The sequence below is a fragment of the Haplochromis burtoni genome, unplaced genomic scaffold (assembly GCF_018398535.1).
Source record: "Haplochromis burtoni strain Fernald_Lab_line unplaced genomic scaffold, NCSU_Asbu1 Contig_59, whole genome shotgun sequence".
Classification (NCBI taxonomy): domain Eukaryota; kingdom Metazoa; phylum Chordata; class Actinopteri; order Cichliformes; family Cichlidae; genus Haplochromis; species Haplochromis burtoni.
The window spans coordinates 323,288-339,956 of NW_024582420.1; the positions used below are offsets into that span (position 1 = coordinate 323,288).

Here is a 16,669-nt window from a genome sequence, read left to right on the forward strand (position 1 = left end):
ATAAAATTTACCGCACTGAAAAATGCGGGAAATGCCATGGTGGCCAATTCCCAGTCATTTGTTTTTAATTCAGTGCTGTTGTAGCACTCGTGTAGTCCGCCGTAGATTTCATTAACAGTCACTGTGGCGTTCTAGTGCATCTAATTTGTCAGTAGTGGCAGTGGATGGAGAGAAATCATACATCACACATGCAAATAAAAAAAACACATATAATGATTTATATAGCAGATATTTAGAATTTCTCAAAGTAATACTGCATTAAATGGTTTTAATAAACTGCACACACATATGCACATATGAAGAAATAGCACACAAACAAAAAAAGAGCAGGAAGTCGACAAAGTGTGTTACCTTAGTAAGTGTGTCAAAGTAGCATGATTTCTAATGTCTTCAAGCACATCACAGAAACTCATATGAGGAAATAAACATAAGATAAACAAAGGTTATCCTCAGATTGTAAAATAGGCTTTTATAAATCTACCACAGTTGGACAGAGGTTGTAACCAGCCAACCATTCTCTTCTTGTAATATAGGCTACAAAATTTTTTATAACTTTGTTTCCTAAAATGCCAAAACACTGTGAAAAATGTGAATCAAATTAGAATGAAACTGATTGTAGCTCATTCAAACTCTGAAAAGGAGGAGACACAAACCTTTTGGGGTTACAACAAGAAAAAAACAAAAAGAGACCTACCAAATCAAGCATGCGTTGCTACGTGCTCTGGCAACCACTCTTAAATAAGGCACGAGCCAAAATTAGCTTTATTTAAACTGTTAGCAGTCGGACGTACCGCCCACGGGACATTGGATGGTTTAGGGGACTAATAGGACTGCTAAGGGGTTAATTTAGATTTTTAATTTAAAAACAACTTTTGTTTTTTTTACATGAGCTCTTTTTGAGTTTGAGGCCAGTAAAATGTTACAAGGCTGTCATTACAGGGGCAACAATAGACGGCAAAATGTTGTAAATTTGTGCAATCCAGAAAGAAATTTGGTGCTCAACACATTAGGTTAATTAGTAACATGATATATGAAAAGAGCATCCCAGAGAAACTGAGTCTTTCAGAAGTAAAGTTAGGAAGGGGTTCACCTGATCCAGAGAAATCTGGACAAGGCTGGAAACCAGTACCGAATGTTTGTGATCCTTAGTTCTATAATGGAAATCGATGCATGGGCTTTGGGTAGACACTAATAATCAAAAATTTCGCACACAAAGCAAGAAAAAAACATTCAAACAAGCGGCAAAAAATGTTTCTGCATTATATAAGCATAGTTCATTTAATATAGACTCAAGTCAATCGGAAAAATAAAGTCAAAAGGGAGCCTGGGGCAGGCCTATGGGCTCCCCTAGTGGTATAGTTGCACATCTGTGAAGGCATCATTTATGCTGAACGATAAATCAGGTTTTGGAGTAACACATTCTTACATCCAGCTGTGTCAGGTATTGCCGTGCATTACTAAGCGAGACTAGGCCAAAACACATTCTGTACATACATATTAAATTAGGGGCAACCTAATGGCTCAGGGGGTTGGGAAGCACATCTGTAACCGGAAGGTCGCCGGTTCGTTCCCCGGGCCTCTGTCAGTCTACAACTGTAGCTGCCTCCACCAGTGTGTGAATGTGAGAGTGAATGAATAGTGGAATTGTAAAGCGCTTTGGGTGCCTTGAAAAGCGCTATATAAATGCAATCATTATTAAAAGACTTTGGTTGGTGAACTGGCCCGCTTGTAAACCAGATCTGACATCTATTAAAAACATTTGGAGCACTAGAAAACAAAAATACAACAAAGGAGTTGTTAAGCTTCTGAAAGTAACAAAGGGAAAGCAATTTATCTCCAAAAGCATAGCAAGTTGACTCCTTAGGTCCCTTTTAACAGACTACAGAGCAGATGCAACGCAGCTGAGTTGTAAACACGCCCCCTTTACAGTTTTTTTTAGGAAAAGCTTTGCTGTAATCAATCTCTAAATGAGCCTACTGCTTTCAAGTAAATAAGAAGAATTCTGAAAGCAGCATCTGATGCTTAAAATTAAATATAGGGTTTAAATGATTTGTATATCTTTGCATTTTACACAGTGTGCAAACTTTATAGGAAACAGGGTTATAAACATGCTGTCAATTTAATAAAGGATAATTAAGCAGGCCTCCTGGTCTGAATTCCTGTTACAGCATCATTACATTATTAGTACATTGGTAAACATTTATTCAATAAGGCATTTTGCAGTGTTCTAGTGTGCAAACATGTAAACAGGGCTAGAGCATTTTCCCCTGATTTAGACATAATGCATGCACATTTTGATGTTAATAACTGCTTCTCCATAACATGAGCAGAAACAGTTTCACAGCTTCAGGAAAGTGTTGGAGTGATAGTAGCTCTTACATTTGTGGCAAATGATCTAAGACACTGGAAGTAAACTTGAACATGAAAAAAGAAAAGAACATGTTTTATAAACTTTGTGTAACAACCAATAAAACAGAAGGCTGGCGTGTTTGATGCATCAGTTTAAAAAGTATTTTTTCTAATGTGTGAATTGCACTAAAACCTTCATTGTTCGTGTTCGGCGACCTGAAACTGACCAACAATGAGTCTGACCTTGATACACAGTGTCCTTCTGTAACTCTGTTGCACAAAAACCAGGCAGGTGTTTGCAAATATCTGCTCGGCAGTGTTGATTTTTACTACAAAGGTTGAGACTGCATGATCACACATCTTCTGCCAAAGATCCCCACAGTTTCAGTCTGAGTCAGAGTCTGAAAATTCATCTACAAAACAAAAAAAGAGAAGAAAACCCTGCGTCAGACGGAGTATCACTTCTCTGGGTGCACTTTCTGTGGACGAGCTACATCAATAAGGAAGAAAATAACAAGCGCACAAAACGTGGTGCACTTGGAGAAAGGCATTTTTTTATCTTTTGAACATAGAGAACTGTCTAAGGGTGCCAGTTTTGTTTTCATTAACAGAGTGCACGCTTTAAGGAATGAAATGAAACTTTTTTGTTGAAAGGGTTGGTTCATGCTTTGCACAAAATGCTTTGCACAGTGGGATCAGACATCAAAGTGAAGTTTATAAATGATCCATCTCTGAATGTGTGCTGCCACCTCAGTGTGGAAACAAAATACTTCAGTTATGGCACTGAAAGCATGCAATTAAAAACATGTTTACCTGAACAGTTTACAGGTCCAGGTGTGTCATTCAATTCAATTCAGTTTTATTTATTTAGTGGCAAATCGCAATAATAATCACTCCAAGGCACATACTCTCACTGGCCACTTTATTAGGTACACCTGTTCAATCACATGGGGGCAGCCCGCTGTCAAGGTGACCTGCTAACCTTCACAGTGAGGTGGAAGTTGATTTAAGTGACTCTGAATGTGCTATGGTTGTTGGTATTTATTTAGATCATCCCTAGGTTTCACAGAAAATGGTTCAAAAAAAGAGAAAATATCCTTTGGCTGAAAATGCCTTGTTGATGCCAAAGGTCAGGCGACCACACTGGGTATCACTCCTGTCAGCTAAGAACTGGAAACTGATGCTACAGTTGACACCAGACCACCAAAATTGTACAATATAAGATTAGAGAAATGCTGGCTGGTCTGATAAGTCTCTACACAACATGAAAGCATGGACTCATCCTGCCTGGAATCAACGATTTAGGCTGGTGCTGGATCTGTAATGGTGAGGGAGATATTTTCTTGGCACAATTAGCAGCAAGTTCATTATAGTTTACTAAAACTAAACTAAAAACTAAAACTAGATGTGAAAAAATGAAAAATAAAAGTTTTTGTTTTAGCTTAGTTTACTTTAGTTTAGTTAAAAACTTTATAACGACTTGGCTGATGAGGCGATGATGGATATGTTCACTGAGATTCAGGTTGTCTACAAGACTGTGAGTCAACTGCTTTCAAACCGTTAAGTGTTTTCATTATTTTATAACAATAAAAGCTAAACTGAAACAAGAAGTTCAACTCTGGAAAGTAACTGGATTGAGACTGAATTACAAGCAAAAAGTCAAAATGAAATGAAATAAAGACTAACTAGAAAATGGAACTATAATAACTCTGCTTGGAATTACAAATATTATCAAGTATTATTGCTGATCATTTCCATCCCTTTATAACTACAGTGTCCATCATCTGATGGATGCTTCAAGCATTTGCCACAAAGAAGAAAGAAGAGGGTCCAAAACACAACTACCAAGGTGTAACTAATAAAGTGACCAGTGAATGGACCTGTACTCAGAGCCTGCATAAAAACTAATTTTATTTTTAACTATTTCTCTCCTATTATGAAACTACATTAAACATGTACTTATATGTACATGAGGTGACTTTGTTACCTTGCTGTCTTGACGGTTCCTCGTTGGACTCCCCTCCTTGCTTCAAGAAACTGGCCAGCTCATTAAAAATGAAATAAAAATCTACGGCAAAAACAATGGTGGCGATGAACCCAAATATCTGCAAAAAGAGGCAAATACAATGTGAATACAATGCCAAATGTATTCAGTTATGGACTATGCTGATGATGATGACAGCGTTACCCCAGCAGCCTTTGAGGAACCGTCTGAGTATCTGGACACTGCCATTATTGAGATGATGAAAAAGATAATGGAGGCAGTCACGCATCTAATGAAATCCTTTGAGAGAAAAACACCGGAGCTGATTCAGAGACACAATCAAACACTACACGACTAATTTCTTCATTTAGCGCCGCAAGATCATGCGGGGCAAAGTTTCAAGGTTCTTTCTGAAACAGCTGCTCTCACCGTTAGAGGCCAGCAGAAACCTTTAAACCTCTCGTTGAATTTGGTGGAGTAACCAAACAGCAAGAAGAGAGAAGCCAGGAATGCCAGCAGGGGGACGGTCACAAATGCTGCTGCCGAGGATCCAGCGAAGCACACGAATGATATAAAGGAAAGACCCTAAAAAGAGCAAGACAAAACAAGGAGAAATAGAAAATAAGACAACTCTTTGGCATTTGAAATAAAAAGTTTAAGACGCCAGATGGTGTGGAGTTATTTCCAAGTAGGATTCTCCAAGTCAGATCTAAATAATGAACTGTAGCAGTGCCCCGAAGCTGTTAGTCTGTGTGAATTACAGCTTCAGGCCCACTTCCTGTAAGGAGATACAGCTGTTAAAAGCTATTCACACAGGCTTCTACTCCGTCACCCTTCTCTGTATGCCTCCCACATGTATGCTTGTGCAAACATCCACAAAACAAACGCAGCTAAAATAAAGGAAAATGTTTTATTGGTTTTTATTAATCACAAAGACGAGACGGCCGAGCCCCGCCTTGTCTTTGAAGCTCCCCACTGGAAGAGCTGGACACACCACATCAACACAAATGAAGGCGAGCCCAGACGCTGTAATCTCAAACAGCCACGGCCATCTTGTCTTTGTCTCAGTCAGTTATCCCACACTAGCCTGATCGTAGGAACCCTAAACCCAAACTCCTGCAGCTATAAAAATGCTGCTACCGAGCGATGTAAAACTTTCCTGTAAGGTAACACTTAACAGTAAAGTTTTGAATATATTCTGTTACAGTGTGGCTGGACTCGTGTCAGTAAAAAAGAAAAAAATTATTGTTTCGATTATAATTATGTAAAACTAATTAAAAAGAAACGTTACAGTTAAATTAAAAAGAATCACTGGGAAAAAGACACTGATTAATAGATTATCAATTAACAAATCTTTTCCAACCTATACTGGCCAGTTTCATTCTAAACACTGACAACATCCAAGAAGAAAAATTATTCAAATATGCCATGAGATATTTATGGAAGACATTTATTTCCTGTGAGTGTGAACCTGTAACCTCTCAAAAACATCCATCATGCATTACGTACCGAGCTGAGAAGCCTCACAATCTTTAGATTGTTAGTTTAGTCTATCACCTCACTTTAAGGTGGCACGCTTTGCCTCAACATGTGCCTCTTATTAACAACTTGTTTGCATTTTGGAAACATGTCAAACACTACACAGTCCTGTCTTTTACTGCACATTAAATGTAGACCCTGTGGTTACACAGAAAGACACAGTGGTCTGACACACTATGTACGGTATTGCATGCTCAGCAGATGCATATATGAGCCTGCCTAATATGTCCAAGCAGCGCAACAATGGTATTATGGTATGATCTATTTTCTTTAGAAGCCTCGTGTGTAACATTTGAGTTCAGCGACTGTGGACTTGTGTCGTATTATTTGAAATCTTTTTAATTAGAAAGACAATCGCACACAGATGTGCGAGTTCATTCAAAGGTTTCCCAACTACTGCAAGGACGTTTAGCTTACACAGCAACTTAAAGCAAATTAATTTAGCTTCATACCTCGTATCATACCTTTACCACTGAGATAAAAACGTAACATTTGAAAAGGCCACCCTTCATTCAGACTTGACCCTCATTTTTATACCGGTGGATTATTGTTTGTGGTGCTGAGGTGAAGGAGAAAACACTTTTAACCGTTTGGCATTTAAACAGATGCTTCAAAAATCAAATAAGCAAAGAGTTGGAAAGTATAAGAAACAGATTTCAAAATCTTGAAAATCCTGCAAAGCATACCACTCACATACAGCGAGATGCACTGACATGCTTCACTTGTGAAAAGTTTAGGAATGGACTCACTGAACAGAAGTGCTGCATAGTATATCACAAATCTCCTAAAATAAGCCTAAACCAGGCGTGGTATCTCACCTACAGTCCAAGTAGGACACACTTCTGACTTCTACTGTTGACAAAAGGCTTGTGTTGCCCTTGATTTCTTTATATTTTGCTAGGAAAATGTGATTTAGATGGAAATACAGTATGTAAGGCAAAAACAGAGTTTGTGCAGTTCTAACAAGCCTGAAGGTTAATATTTGATATGGCCACCTTTACTCTAAGAACAGGCTGAACTCTCTTAGGCAAGCTTTCTTGTCATTTCTTTAAGTCTTTGGATGTTGGCTGGCTTTTTTTCTGTTCTCTGTCAAGATGATCCCACACGGCTTCAAAAATGTCGAGATCAAGGCTCTGCGAGGCCAATCCAGGACTGATAGTGTCTCATTGTCTGTTTTTCTATCCAGGTATGATTTTACTGCACTGGCAGTGTGTTTTGGGGTGATCGTCATGCTGAACAATGAAGGTGTTGCCAGTCACATGCTTTGCAGATGGTGGATCAAAATCTAATGGTACTTTTCTCTCTTCATAATTCCACCAATTTGGTCAGGTTCTCCAACATCAGCCCCAAACCATGACAGAGCCTCCACTTTGTTTCACAGACACTCACTGTTGTACCTCTCTCCTCCCCACCTCCATTTAAACAACCAAAAATATCAAGTTTGGTATTAACACTACATCAGACCTGTTGCCACTGATTTTCAGTCCACCTCTTGCATGATTTGGCATACCTCACTCTTTTCATTTGTCCACCACTTGTCCAGTTTTCTGAGATTTTTTTTAAGGACACACTGCACATCATGCTGAGATATGCCAAGCTTTCAGCCAATAGTTCTGTGAGAATCACCTTGTTTGTGCAAAAATATAATTTTATCTCTATCAAGCTGTCTTATCGTTGGCATTATTAAAGATTCGACCACAGAAATCGAAACAAATGTATTTTTGCGACAGGCTGCTAATAACAAAGAGGCTAAAGATACAACTGGTTCTTGGCTGAGTATTATGTGGCTTAAGTAAAATAAATTATCTGAAAATGTTCAACCACTGGGGCTGTCCAAAGAAAAACTTTAAAAGACCTTTAACAAGCCTGGCACTACTGGTCACAACAAATTCTGGCTCCTTCAAGAATATAGGAAATATAAAGATATTAGGGTTTGCTAAAGACTTTTGCACACTACTATCTGGGTCTTGTTTAACGTGGGTTACAGGCCATTCCACGCTGTGAAGCAGCAGTAAAGAGACTGCGCTTTGTGTGGGAGTGTAGAGCTGTGCTCCAGGCGACATACAGAAAAGGATGTGACTGCGGGGAAGATAACTGCTCACTCACAGCCCAGCATGAGCCGAATGTCACATGACACAGTTTGAGGGTTTTCAGCGAGAAGACCCTTCCCACAAATAACTCGCGATGCTGGTAATCTCACACTAACACCATGGCGCAGACAGCTTTTCAGTATTTGGTTTGTTGAAATCGACAATAAAAACCCAAGTTCTTCTCAATACACGTGGATATTTGAACTTGAAATGAAGTGTGCACAAAAGAGAGCCTGGAATTACACCGTGGTTTACTTGGATCACTGACAGCGTGGACAACAGTGGTTACCTCAGGCTTTTCACCGCGTGTCCATCCAAACCAGTACGATCCAGTATACAGTTAGTCAGAGTTTCCTAAGCTTGTCTCACGGCTGCTTTAAACTTACTGTTCTTCCCGTTTCTAAAGGAGACCTAACGGAACGGTGAACCTAAAATGACAGTTAACCAAGCTTTTAAAGTTATTTCTGAATGTGCGCTGAAATCAACACAGTGCAGTGTCTGCCAAAACTGCCAGAAACTACCCACAACTCTGCGCCTTTGGTGAAACAACGGTCCACTGGCGCTCAGATTTGCTGGCCTGGCTCATCGGGTCATTTCTTACCACTTCAGCAATAAGCAGCATTCCTTTCCTGGATGTGACGAACTCTTTGCTGGGAAGAATAGACTTCAGGACAGCCTGGGGCGGCCGGTTCGAGCTGGGAGCCTCGATGTCCCCCATTGTTATGAAAAGAAAAACTCTCCTCGAGCTCCGGGCTGCTCAAACTACAAGTACTGCAGCGATTTTAGTGCAAAATAAACACACGCACACACACACGCACACTCAAATGAGATATGAGGAGGCGTGAGGCTTCTCTGAGGTGGAAGCGGAAACAATGACAAGCTCGGAAATGCAGCGCGAGCGCCAGAAAAAAAGAAGCGCAACATCTGCTTTCTCCAGATGTGAAATGCGATGCCCCCAGCTGCACACAACGGCGGAAATATACAACTCATGATGTCACAAAGAAAAAAAAATCTTTATTGATATTTTTTTTTCTCTTTCCCTTTACAATTTAGAAATCTTAAACAGCCACACCATGCTTAGTTACAGAATCAAATATGCCTGTGGATAAACTAACAAACACTTCTACAGCTAAACCTTTAAACTACGCACAGAATGCAAAAGCAGTTAGCGGGTTGGGGTCATTCATGCGCACACGTTGTCGTTAGTTTGCTGCAGTTCGTCTGTTTTATGTATTCTGCGTTTCAGTCCTCGGCCTGTTGAATGTGATGATACTGAACAGAATGTAGCTCTCAGCGCACAGCAGCACAGCTAAGAGGAAACACATGATCTGCAAAAAGAGGATACATCTCAGCATACATCAATTGCATTCCACCTGTGTGTGTTCGTGTGTATGTAGGCTACTCATATTGGGAGTGTTTTTACGTTTTTTACACAGTCAAACTTTAAGGAATCGCCTCTCTTTGAGAAACAAGAAAACAAGTCATTCAGGGGTAAAGGCTTGTTTAAACTTAGAGTAGTGCTCCAGAAGTGAATCTATGCCAATGCATGAAGGTTTAATGTTACTGAGCATACTGTATATACACTTAAATACATCTCACCCCTCCAATCAGCATGCCTGTGTTAATGTAAGAAGTCATAGCCATCAAGCTCAAGGTGATGAAGTAAACGCTTGCAAAGACTGAATTCAATACATCCTGAAGAAGGAGAACAAAAAGAAAAGAACAAGAGCTTGAACATGCAACAGGCAGTCACACTTTTTTTCACTCTCTCTCACTATGTCCAAAGCTGTAACACATCACTTACAACTAGAGGCCAAAAGAAGAAGGTCAGCCTCTTGTTGAGTTTAAGCAGGTAGAGCACCAGCAGAAGCGAGGTGATGAAAAACTCCAACGCTGTGGCTGCGATGTACTTGGGTGTCGAGGCTACAGCGAAACACACAAAAGCCACAAACAGAGTCACCTACAGCAGAGAGGGGGAGATTGCAAAGAGAAACTGTCACTGAGATAACAGAGCCAAGAAAAAAACACTGTGATGTTTGATAACAGCTTATTTTAAAACTGCATTGTGTACTGTGAGGTCTCCTTCCTTCTCGTCCACTGGTTGCTTCGCAATTTTTTTTTTTTTTGCAACGTGTTGCACCTCTCAGTTTAGAGAGAAAAACAGGAACTGTCATTTTGAGAAGCTTTCCTCATGACATTTAAAAAGATTAAACAGGTCATGATCCACTTCAGCAACAGCCTTTAAATCACATACTAACATTTACCAGCTAAAGCATATAGCATTGTGAAGCTATTGCGCCATGTTCTGTTTCTGTTCCCCCTTTTTAACAGGCACAAGGCAGCGAAACAGCATGTATCAGCTGTTTTACACCACATTACGCCAAATGTCCAAAGTGAGGATATAAGCAGATATCTCACCATCTCTGTCACCTTCACAATCCCCCTCCTGGATTTGAGAAAAGCAGTGTCCACTTCCATGGCTGTCTGTTTTGTTGTCATTCTACAGCATGATGATCTGATTTCAACAGAGAACCCGCTCAGTCTGTTTCCTGAAACATGCAATTTCCTTTGATAGAAATAGAAAATGACTGATCACAAGAATAGACACTGTATTTTCACACTTACTGCTACTTATAACTGCTCAGGGGGGAAAAACACAAGTAAAAATGAGCTCTGGCTCCAACAGAAACCTTACACTTACCTTACACTGTGGGTAACACATCATATTTGCTTTTAGGATGGATAAGATTATAATTAACATCTTCATCAACTTCAGTAAATGTTGAACATCAACAGGAAATAACTGAAGATTTCTGTTTCAGCAGTTAAATGCAGAGTCAAACCATGACCTAATAAGCCTACACTCTGACTACTCTGATACTCATACTTGGACTATGGTTGTGCTACCAGTTGGCTAATCCATTTTAAAAAGCTATGTCTTCCTCTTATTTATTCTCAGTCAGATTGGTACATAAGTGTCTGTGAAGCTTCTCAGTCATCCAGGTCATCCTAGTCTAAAGATGTTTCACCTCTCATCTGAGAAGCTTCTTCAGTTCTAAGAGCAACTGGTGGAGAATCCCAGATTCTAGGTCTTATGGGAGTGTCCCCAAGCTGTCCGCAAGCTGCCATATGTTTATGAAGTGGCTGTACAGGCACTTCATAAACATATGGCACAACATAGAAGAGCCACCTTGACGGGACAAGACTCGGCGGTCCATCTGCATCTAAAGGACAAAGGTCACTCTTCCGAGGATGCTAATGTTCACATTTTGGACAGAGAAAACAGATGGTTTGAAAGAGGAGTGAAAGAAGACATCTATGTCCACTGTGAACAACCATCTTTGAACAGAGGTGGTGGCTTACAACACCAACTGTCTGTCATCTATAATCCAGTTTTGAGATCCCTTCCCAGATGCCTTAACGCCCAATCACATCCTGGGCAATTTGAAGTCAGTAAATCACATGATAGGGTGAAGCTGGGCTTCACAGTGGGTTCACCTGAAACCTCGGCTGACTGTGACCTACACCTTGGCTCGTGGGATTAGGTAGAGGGGATGAGAGGTGAAACGTCTTCAAGGAAACTTAAAGAAGTCCAGACGCTTTTCTTTCCAAGCTCCTTAGAATTGGTGCATAAGCATTTCACTGCAGATTTTACTTGTATAATTATGTATGTGAGAAATACAGCTAATCTTGACTCTTGAAATTACCATCAGATATTTTTGGCTACAGGAACAAATCCTTTATGAGCACATAGTGTATGAAGCCCTTTCCCCTTATGCCACCAAAACAGTTCTGCCCTACTGGGACACAGACTCTGGACCCCCCACGCTGTGACACTACCTTTGGATTCTGCATGTGGTGAAGTGCAATAGGCTTGCTCTGGTGGATCCCACTGCATGTATGTGGCTGGACCGATTAGGGAGACCATCAGGGCGCGGTATGTATTATACCTGAACAAAAAGGTCACCCAGCAAGATTACGCTGTGTTCAATTTGGATTCCTGTGTTTGAGTAGTATACAATAATGACAATGACCCACCATCTACAGCAAAGGTGTCAAACACAAGGCCCGGGGGCCAGAATCACCCCGGCAGAGACTCTAATCCGGCCTAACTGAAAAGCATTTAAAAATGTGAAGGAAGGTGCAATTGTTGCCCTTTTAACTATATGTTTATAGGTGTTACAGCTTTATTTTGACTGATGATGACCTGACACATAAGTTAAACATACATAAAAAATGAAATAATGAAAATATAGTATAGGAATTTCTTTGTGTGTGTGTGTGTTTTACAGTGGATTCACAAGATACCCTGTGTATCCACTAAACCTATGCACTGTACACATAAATACACCTTTTCTTTTTACACCCAATTTTACATCTTTATTTCTCATAATTTAAGCCCATACAATTTATTTCTTACAGTGTAAGAGTGCTGACAGACTTGTTTCATTAACTTGAGCAGCATTTCTTTACCACGTAGAAAAAAACCTGATAAATGCAGCTGAAATTGCACTTCTATTGCTCATATTAAGATATCTCAAGGATTAAATGTGTAATTAAAGACAGAAAGGGAAGTTTCACTGGTATGGCCCACTTCAAATTAAAGTGGGATGTATGTGGCTCACAATGTAAAATGAGTTTGGCATCCTTGATCTACACCAATAAAATCTGTTTTATCCATTCCATAGCAAGTTGAAATAGAATTGGCAGATTAAAACACACAGATGCAAAAATAACTGCAATCATAGTTTGCAAACACGTTTCCCTGATTTGACCGAATGCTCTTTTCTTCAAACATTGTACAAAAACACAAAGAGTTTAAAAATACATTCCTTTACACACAGAGGCTGTGTCCTATTCTATGGCTTGGCACATCTTCAGGTTTTAGTTCCTCATGTTGGCGTCCAGTACTTTTGCTCTCAGTGTGGCCAGTCGCACTTCCAGGGGTTAGACTCGGGCGGTTTCAGACACTTTCCCAACTTCTCACAGCCAGCGGGGGCCCAGTTCTATAAAACAGAGAGGTCCACACAGTAAGTACAGCAAAATGAAAGTATCAAATATATGATTGCTCTGCAGTACAATGCATTGCTGATTTTTAAAGTCGTAACTGATCTTCACTAGGCTGAAAGCAGCAGATAATATTTGTTTCCTGTCCTGTGTTCTGGTTCGTATCCAGTCTTTTTCTTTTTTAAATGTTAAACTATGAATTCATATTATCCCTGTGTAACATTTTTCATCAAAAAACTTAACTGTTTGAAAAACTGATTATTCTTTCCCAATACATACCATGCATAAAGTGTATTTTTCCAATACTGAAGTGGTGCCATGAAATTTTAATGTCTTCTTACTTCAAATTTACCAGTTTGACCTTGAGCGGTCGTATTACCTACTAGGTTGTGCACATTTTCTTGTGCACCATTACTCTAAAAGTAAGTCCTCATGACAAAACCATGTTAAAAAGATAAAAAAAAAAGTACTTTTCCTTATGAAAAATGCAGAATAAAAAGATGCAAAAATTCAGGCTTTTAAGCATTTAAATTATCACACTTCTATCAAAGACAGGAATTGGACGCAATGTAGCATGTTTATTTGAATGACCACCAGGGGGCAGTGCCATGCCACAAATAAGGTGGGCGCTTGGGGAGACAAAGCCAGGCTGCTTTTTAAATAATACCGTTACAATAACACTGAAAGAGAAAGTTCCAGACAGAAGGGGAGGATGTCATCAAATCGGTACACACTGATATGTAAAGTTAGCACACAAACAACAAAATAAAAGCTACGATTGATTCAAAGCAAGGCCAGGAGCCTTCTCTATTTTAGCTTGTTCTCCCATAGACTTTTAATTCTTTCTGGCCCTTAAAGGGTTTATCATTGTCACTTACATATGAATTTATCTGATGTATACAGCTGAGAAGAGCACCTGATCTAGTAGTCGGATTTACAACATGACAACTGATCTTAAACATGACTGTAAGAGACATATTTAGTTATATTGTGTCTCACCATCACTGCACTATCACACATGTTGAGCTGGGGAATGCCGGGCACCAGAGTGTCTTTATGCTGCTGCACAACTGCAGATATCCTGCTCAGAGCGTCCTGGTACTCCTTAGAAAGAACACTGCCAACACAATAAACAGCTGGGTATTATCGGCAGAGCACTTTCAAGTGAATGATTATCATTTTAGCTAACCAAAGCTCCAAAACTCCAAACATGATTCATTTATATTGATGCATGACAAGGAAACATGATAAAAACTAACATGTGAGAAAATTTTGTGCTTTAAATTGAATGATTGTCAACAGAGATGCAAAGTATATTTGACTAATTGATGACATCATCTTGTAGTAATGTTACAAAGAATAAAATCAGATTTTAATGTATTTAATACCAAATTTTCTTTAACAGCAATCTGAACAGTTAATCCTGAATGGAACCAGTTGTTTTCTGTTCTGGACATATATTAGTACATATGAGAAAGGCAAGGCTGCTTTTGTGTTTGAAACACACGGAATAAAGATCACCCATTTTTCTGCCTTTCTGTTCATGTATCTAGTGACAAAACATGACTGCAGCCCACGAGCGTTACTCATTATATTGGTGGGGAGACGAGCCGCAGCTTTCGATGACAAAAACAGAAACCTAAACACATAAACACACACACAGGCTGTCCACTCTTGTACCCTTTGGGAAGGCACGCTCAGCAGGATGAACTATGTAACCCCCATCACATCCCCTGTCTCTCAATTACTGTTGTTGGACACCAGTGAGCCTGGGCACCTCTGTGCATTATTATATTCAGAGTGTAAAACACAGGGGCCCTGAAGGCTTTCAAAGGAACGCTGCTCTCAATAGGACCTGTAGGGTTAATGGGCTCTGTGTGTGTGTGTTGGGGGAGTGAGCGTCTGGTGGCGTGACACAGGGATAGACAAATATCAGCAGTGCAATTACACCCCTGATACACTCGCAGGCAGCACCTGTGCCAGCCTTCCATCCTCCCTCCACTGCAAACGCAATGCTCTGATTGGCCCCTGGGGAACATGTGCATGTGTGTGAGGTGAAGTGTCAATTAGAGTAATAACCCCAGGCCCTGTCCAGCTCACACCTACCCTCCCTCTTAGATCTCCCACAGGGCAGCAAGGCTTCCTCCATCAACCAGCACCTGCTCCTTTCCTTGATACTCACTCTTTACTTCCTCCTGCAATTACTTGACTTGTAGCGCTCGCTGCAATTAGTCTCTCTCCTTGTGCGCTGCGTTTGTCATAAGCTAACTATCTATGCATTGTGACCCTAGCTGATAGGGAAAAACCAGATTGCTCCGCTGCGTTAAACATCCAGCATTCAGATTAAATTGCTTCAGCTATCTGAAATCACAAATTCTGCTTTTTGCTCGATCTCGATCAGCAAGAGGGATATTTCATTCCCCTCCTATCTGTGCCGGCTCCTGATTGTTGCGATTCATTTTGCGATAAGTGATGAAGCAGCTTAACAGAAGTAAATGTAAGGGAGATTTATCAGGCTGCTGTAAGTATTCAATTTCTCCGTGCAAGTGTGCAAAGCAAAGTAAAGCAAAGCGCGAGAAAGTTGCACGAGACGCAAAGTTTTCCATTGTTTTGTCTATGCGCCAAAAATCTTACAGTGCAGAAGCTCTAAATCAAAAACTAATAATATCATTTGTTTATACCCCCTCTGCAAACAAATAATGAAAAGCCCACAGTCAGCACAGCTCATTATCATGATTATAACCCTTAGCTTACTAGTGTAGAGGCAAAATCTGGAATAATAAGCAGGCTGTATGCAAATGGAGTCTTTTGATTTATAATGTATGGCACCCAAGGGGGATGGGGGCATAGCTCAGGTGTGTCACCGCTCTGATTACTGATTCATAACACTATTGCTGGAACACATACACACAAACAACCACACAGTAGCAGAAGGTGGGGGAATTGAGGAGACAATCAGATACATCTGTCCTGCCTGCCCCTCCCCTCCACCATCTTCTCCACCCCGGTGGAAATTGAGCACTTCAGTGAGGGACTATTGATTGGGGACAGAAGAGCATGGTGGCAGGCAGCAGATGAGGCCAGACTTGAGCAAGACTGCCTGCAGTGTTAGGGCTGGGGCTTACACCACACATGACCCGGGGGCTCTGGGGACAAAAGACGAGGTAGGTGGTGAGGAAGTAGGATGTGTTAATCTCAGGGCACTAGGTCACAGGGACGAAGGGTAATGTGGGAGGCAGAGAGAGGCTTTGAGAGTCCAGCGTAGCCATCATCGAGTTAGGCTGATGCAAACCTGGATGGGTCTGTGTTTCATCCTGGACAGAAGGACCACCAACACAGACCCTGTCATCCTCCCCAGGCCCACATTCATTTACAATAGCAGCAAGACAGTTTTTTTGCTCTCACAAAGCAAAATGGAAACAACTAGAACTTAAAAAAAGGAAATAATTCAAAAATCTCCATAATGACATGAAACTGTGCAGGAACAGAAACCGTGTACATGTGTGCGCTCTTTGCTACATCACAGCCTGCGACAGTAGTGAAGGTATGTGCACAGACAGGCCCTACATCATCTTAAGTGGCTCTTTAGGTGCTGACTAAGATTAATGATGGCCAGGCAGCCGGTCCAGCTGGGGGACCTGAGAGCACACGGACAAAACACACGCATGCACATGTGCAGACAAACACACACACACACACA

The 16,669-nt window shown here is 40.6% G+C and overlaps 3 protein-coding genes across 3 annotated transcripts in view; all 3 read right to left on the bottom strand.

Annotated features, from left to right (window-relative positions):
- Nucleotides 1–841: 841 nt before the first annotated feature.
- On the bottom strand, nucleotides 842–8,822 carry cmtm3 (CKLF-like MARVEL transmembrane domain containing 3). Its single transcript, XM_005937177.3, has 5 exons — nucleotides 8,564–8,822; nucleotides 4,763–4,918; nucleotides 4,538–4,633; nucleotides 4,337–4,454; nucleotides 842–2,762 (listed from the first exon to the last, which is right to left on the bottom strand). The coding sequence occupies exons 1-5, from the start codon at nucleotides 8,678–8,680 to the stop codon at nucleotides 2,734–2,736; spliced, it is 516 nt and encodes a 171-aa protein (XP_005937239.1). The 5' UTR covers nucleotides 8,681–8,822; the 3' UTR covers nucleotides 842–2,733.
- Nucleotides 8,823–8,997: 175 nt separating this feature from the next.
- LOC102290038 (chemokine-like factor) lies at nucleotides 8,998–10,528 on the bottom strand. Its single transcript, XM_005937176.3, has 4 exons — nucleotides 10,381–10,528; nucleotides 9,767–9,922; nucleotides 9,562–9,657; nucleotides 8,998–9,290 (listed from the first exon to the last, which is right to left on the bottom strand). The coding sequence occupies exons 1-4, from the start codon at nucleotides 10,459–10,461 to the stop codon at nucleotides 9,189–9,191; spliced, it is 435 nt and encodes a 144-aa protein (XP_005937238.1). The 5' UTR covers nucleotides 10,462–10,528; the 3' UTR covers nucleotides 8,998–9,188.
- A 2,070-nt stretch (nucleotides 10,529–12,598) lies between these two features.
- The window catches only part of galns (galactosamine (N-acetyl)-6-sulfatase), a 24,208-nt gene continuing 20,137 nt past the window's right edge, over nucleotides 12,599–16,669 (bottom strand). Inside the window, exons 13-14 of the mRNA XM_005937179.3 lie at nucleotides 13,969–14,086; nucleotides 12,599–12,968 (exon numbers count right to left, since the gene is read on the bottom strand). Of these exons, the coding sequence (XP_005937241.1) occupies nucleotides 12,882–12,968; nucleotides 13,969–14,086 (205 nt within the window). The 3' untranslated portion in view covers nucleotides 12,599–12,881. The remainder of the gene's footprint in view (nucleotides 12,969–13,968; nucleotides 14,087–16,669) is intronic.

Excerpts from the sequence above, each read along its gene's own strand:
- cmtm3 (XM_005937177.3), bottom strand. The coding sequence starts at position 8,680 with ATGGGGGACATCGAGGCTCCCAGCTCGAACCGGCCGCCCCAGGCTGTC. Across the intron at positions 4,919-8,563 it reads TGCTGCTTATTGCTGAAGTG|GGTCTTTCCTTTATATCATT; the intron begins GTAAGAAATGAC and ends TGCTCTTTTTAG. Across the intron at positions 4,634-4,762 it reads GTTTCTGCTGGCCTCTAACG|GATTTCATTAGATGCGTGAC; the intron begins GTGAGAGCAGCT and ends TTTCTCTCAAAG.
- LOC102290038 (XM_005937176.3), bottom strand. The coding sequence starts at position 10,461 with ATGACAACAAAACAGACAGCCATGGAAGTGGACACTGCTTTTCTCAAA. Across the intron at positions 9,923-10,380 it reads TTGTGAAGGTGACAGAGATG|GTGACTCTGTTTGTGGCTTT; the intron begins GTGAGATATCTG and ends TCTCTGCTGTAG. Across the intron at positions 9,291-9,561 it reads CAGGCATGCTGATTGGAGGG|ATCATGTGTTTCCTCTTAGC; the intron begins GTGAGATGTATT and ends CTCTTTTTGCAG.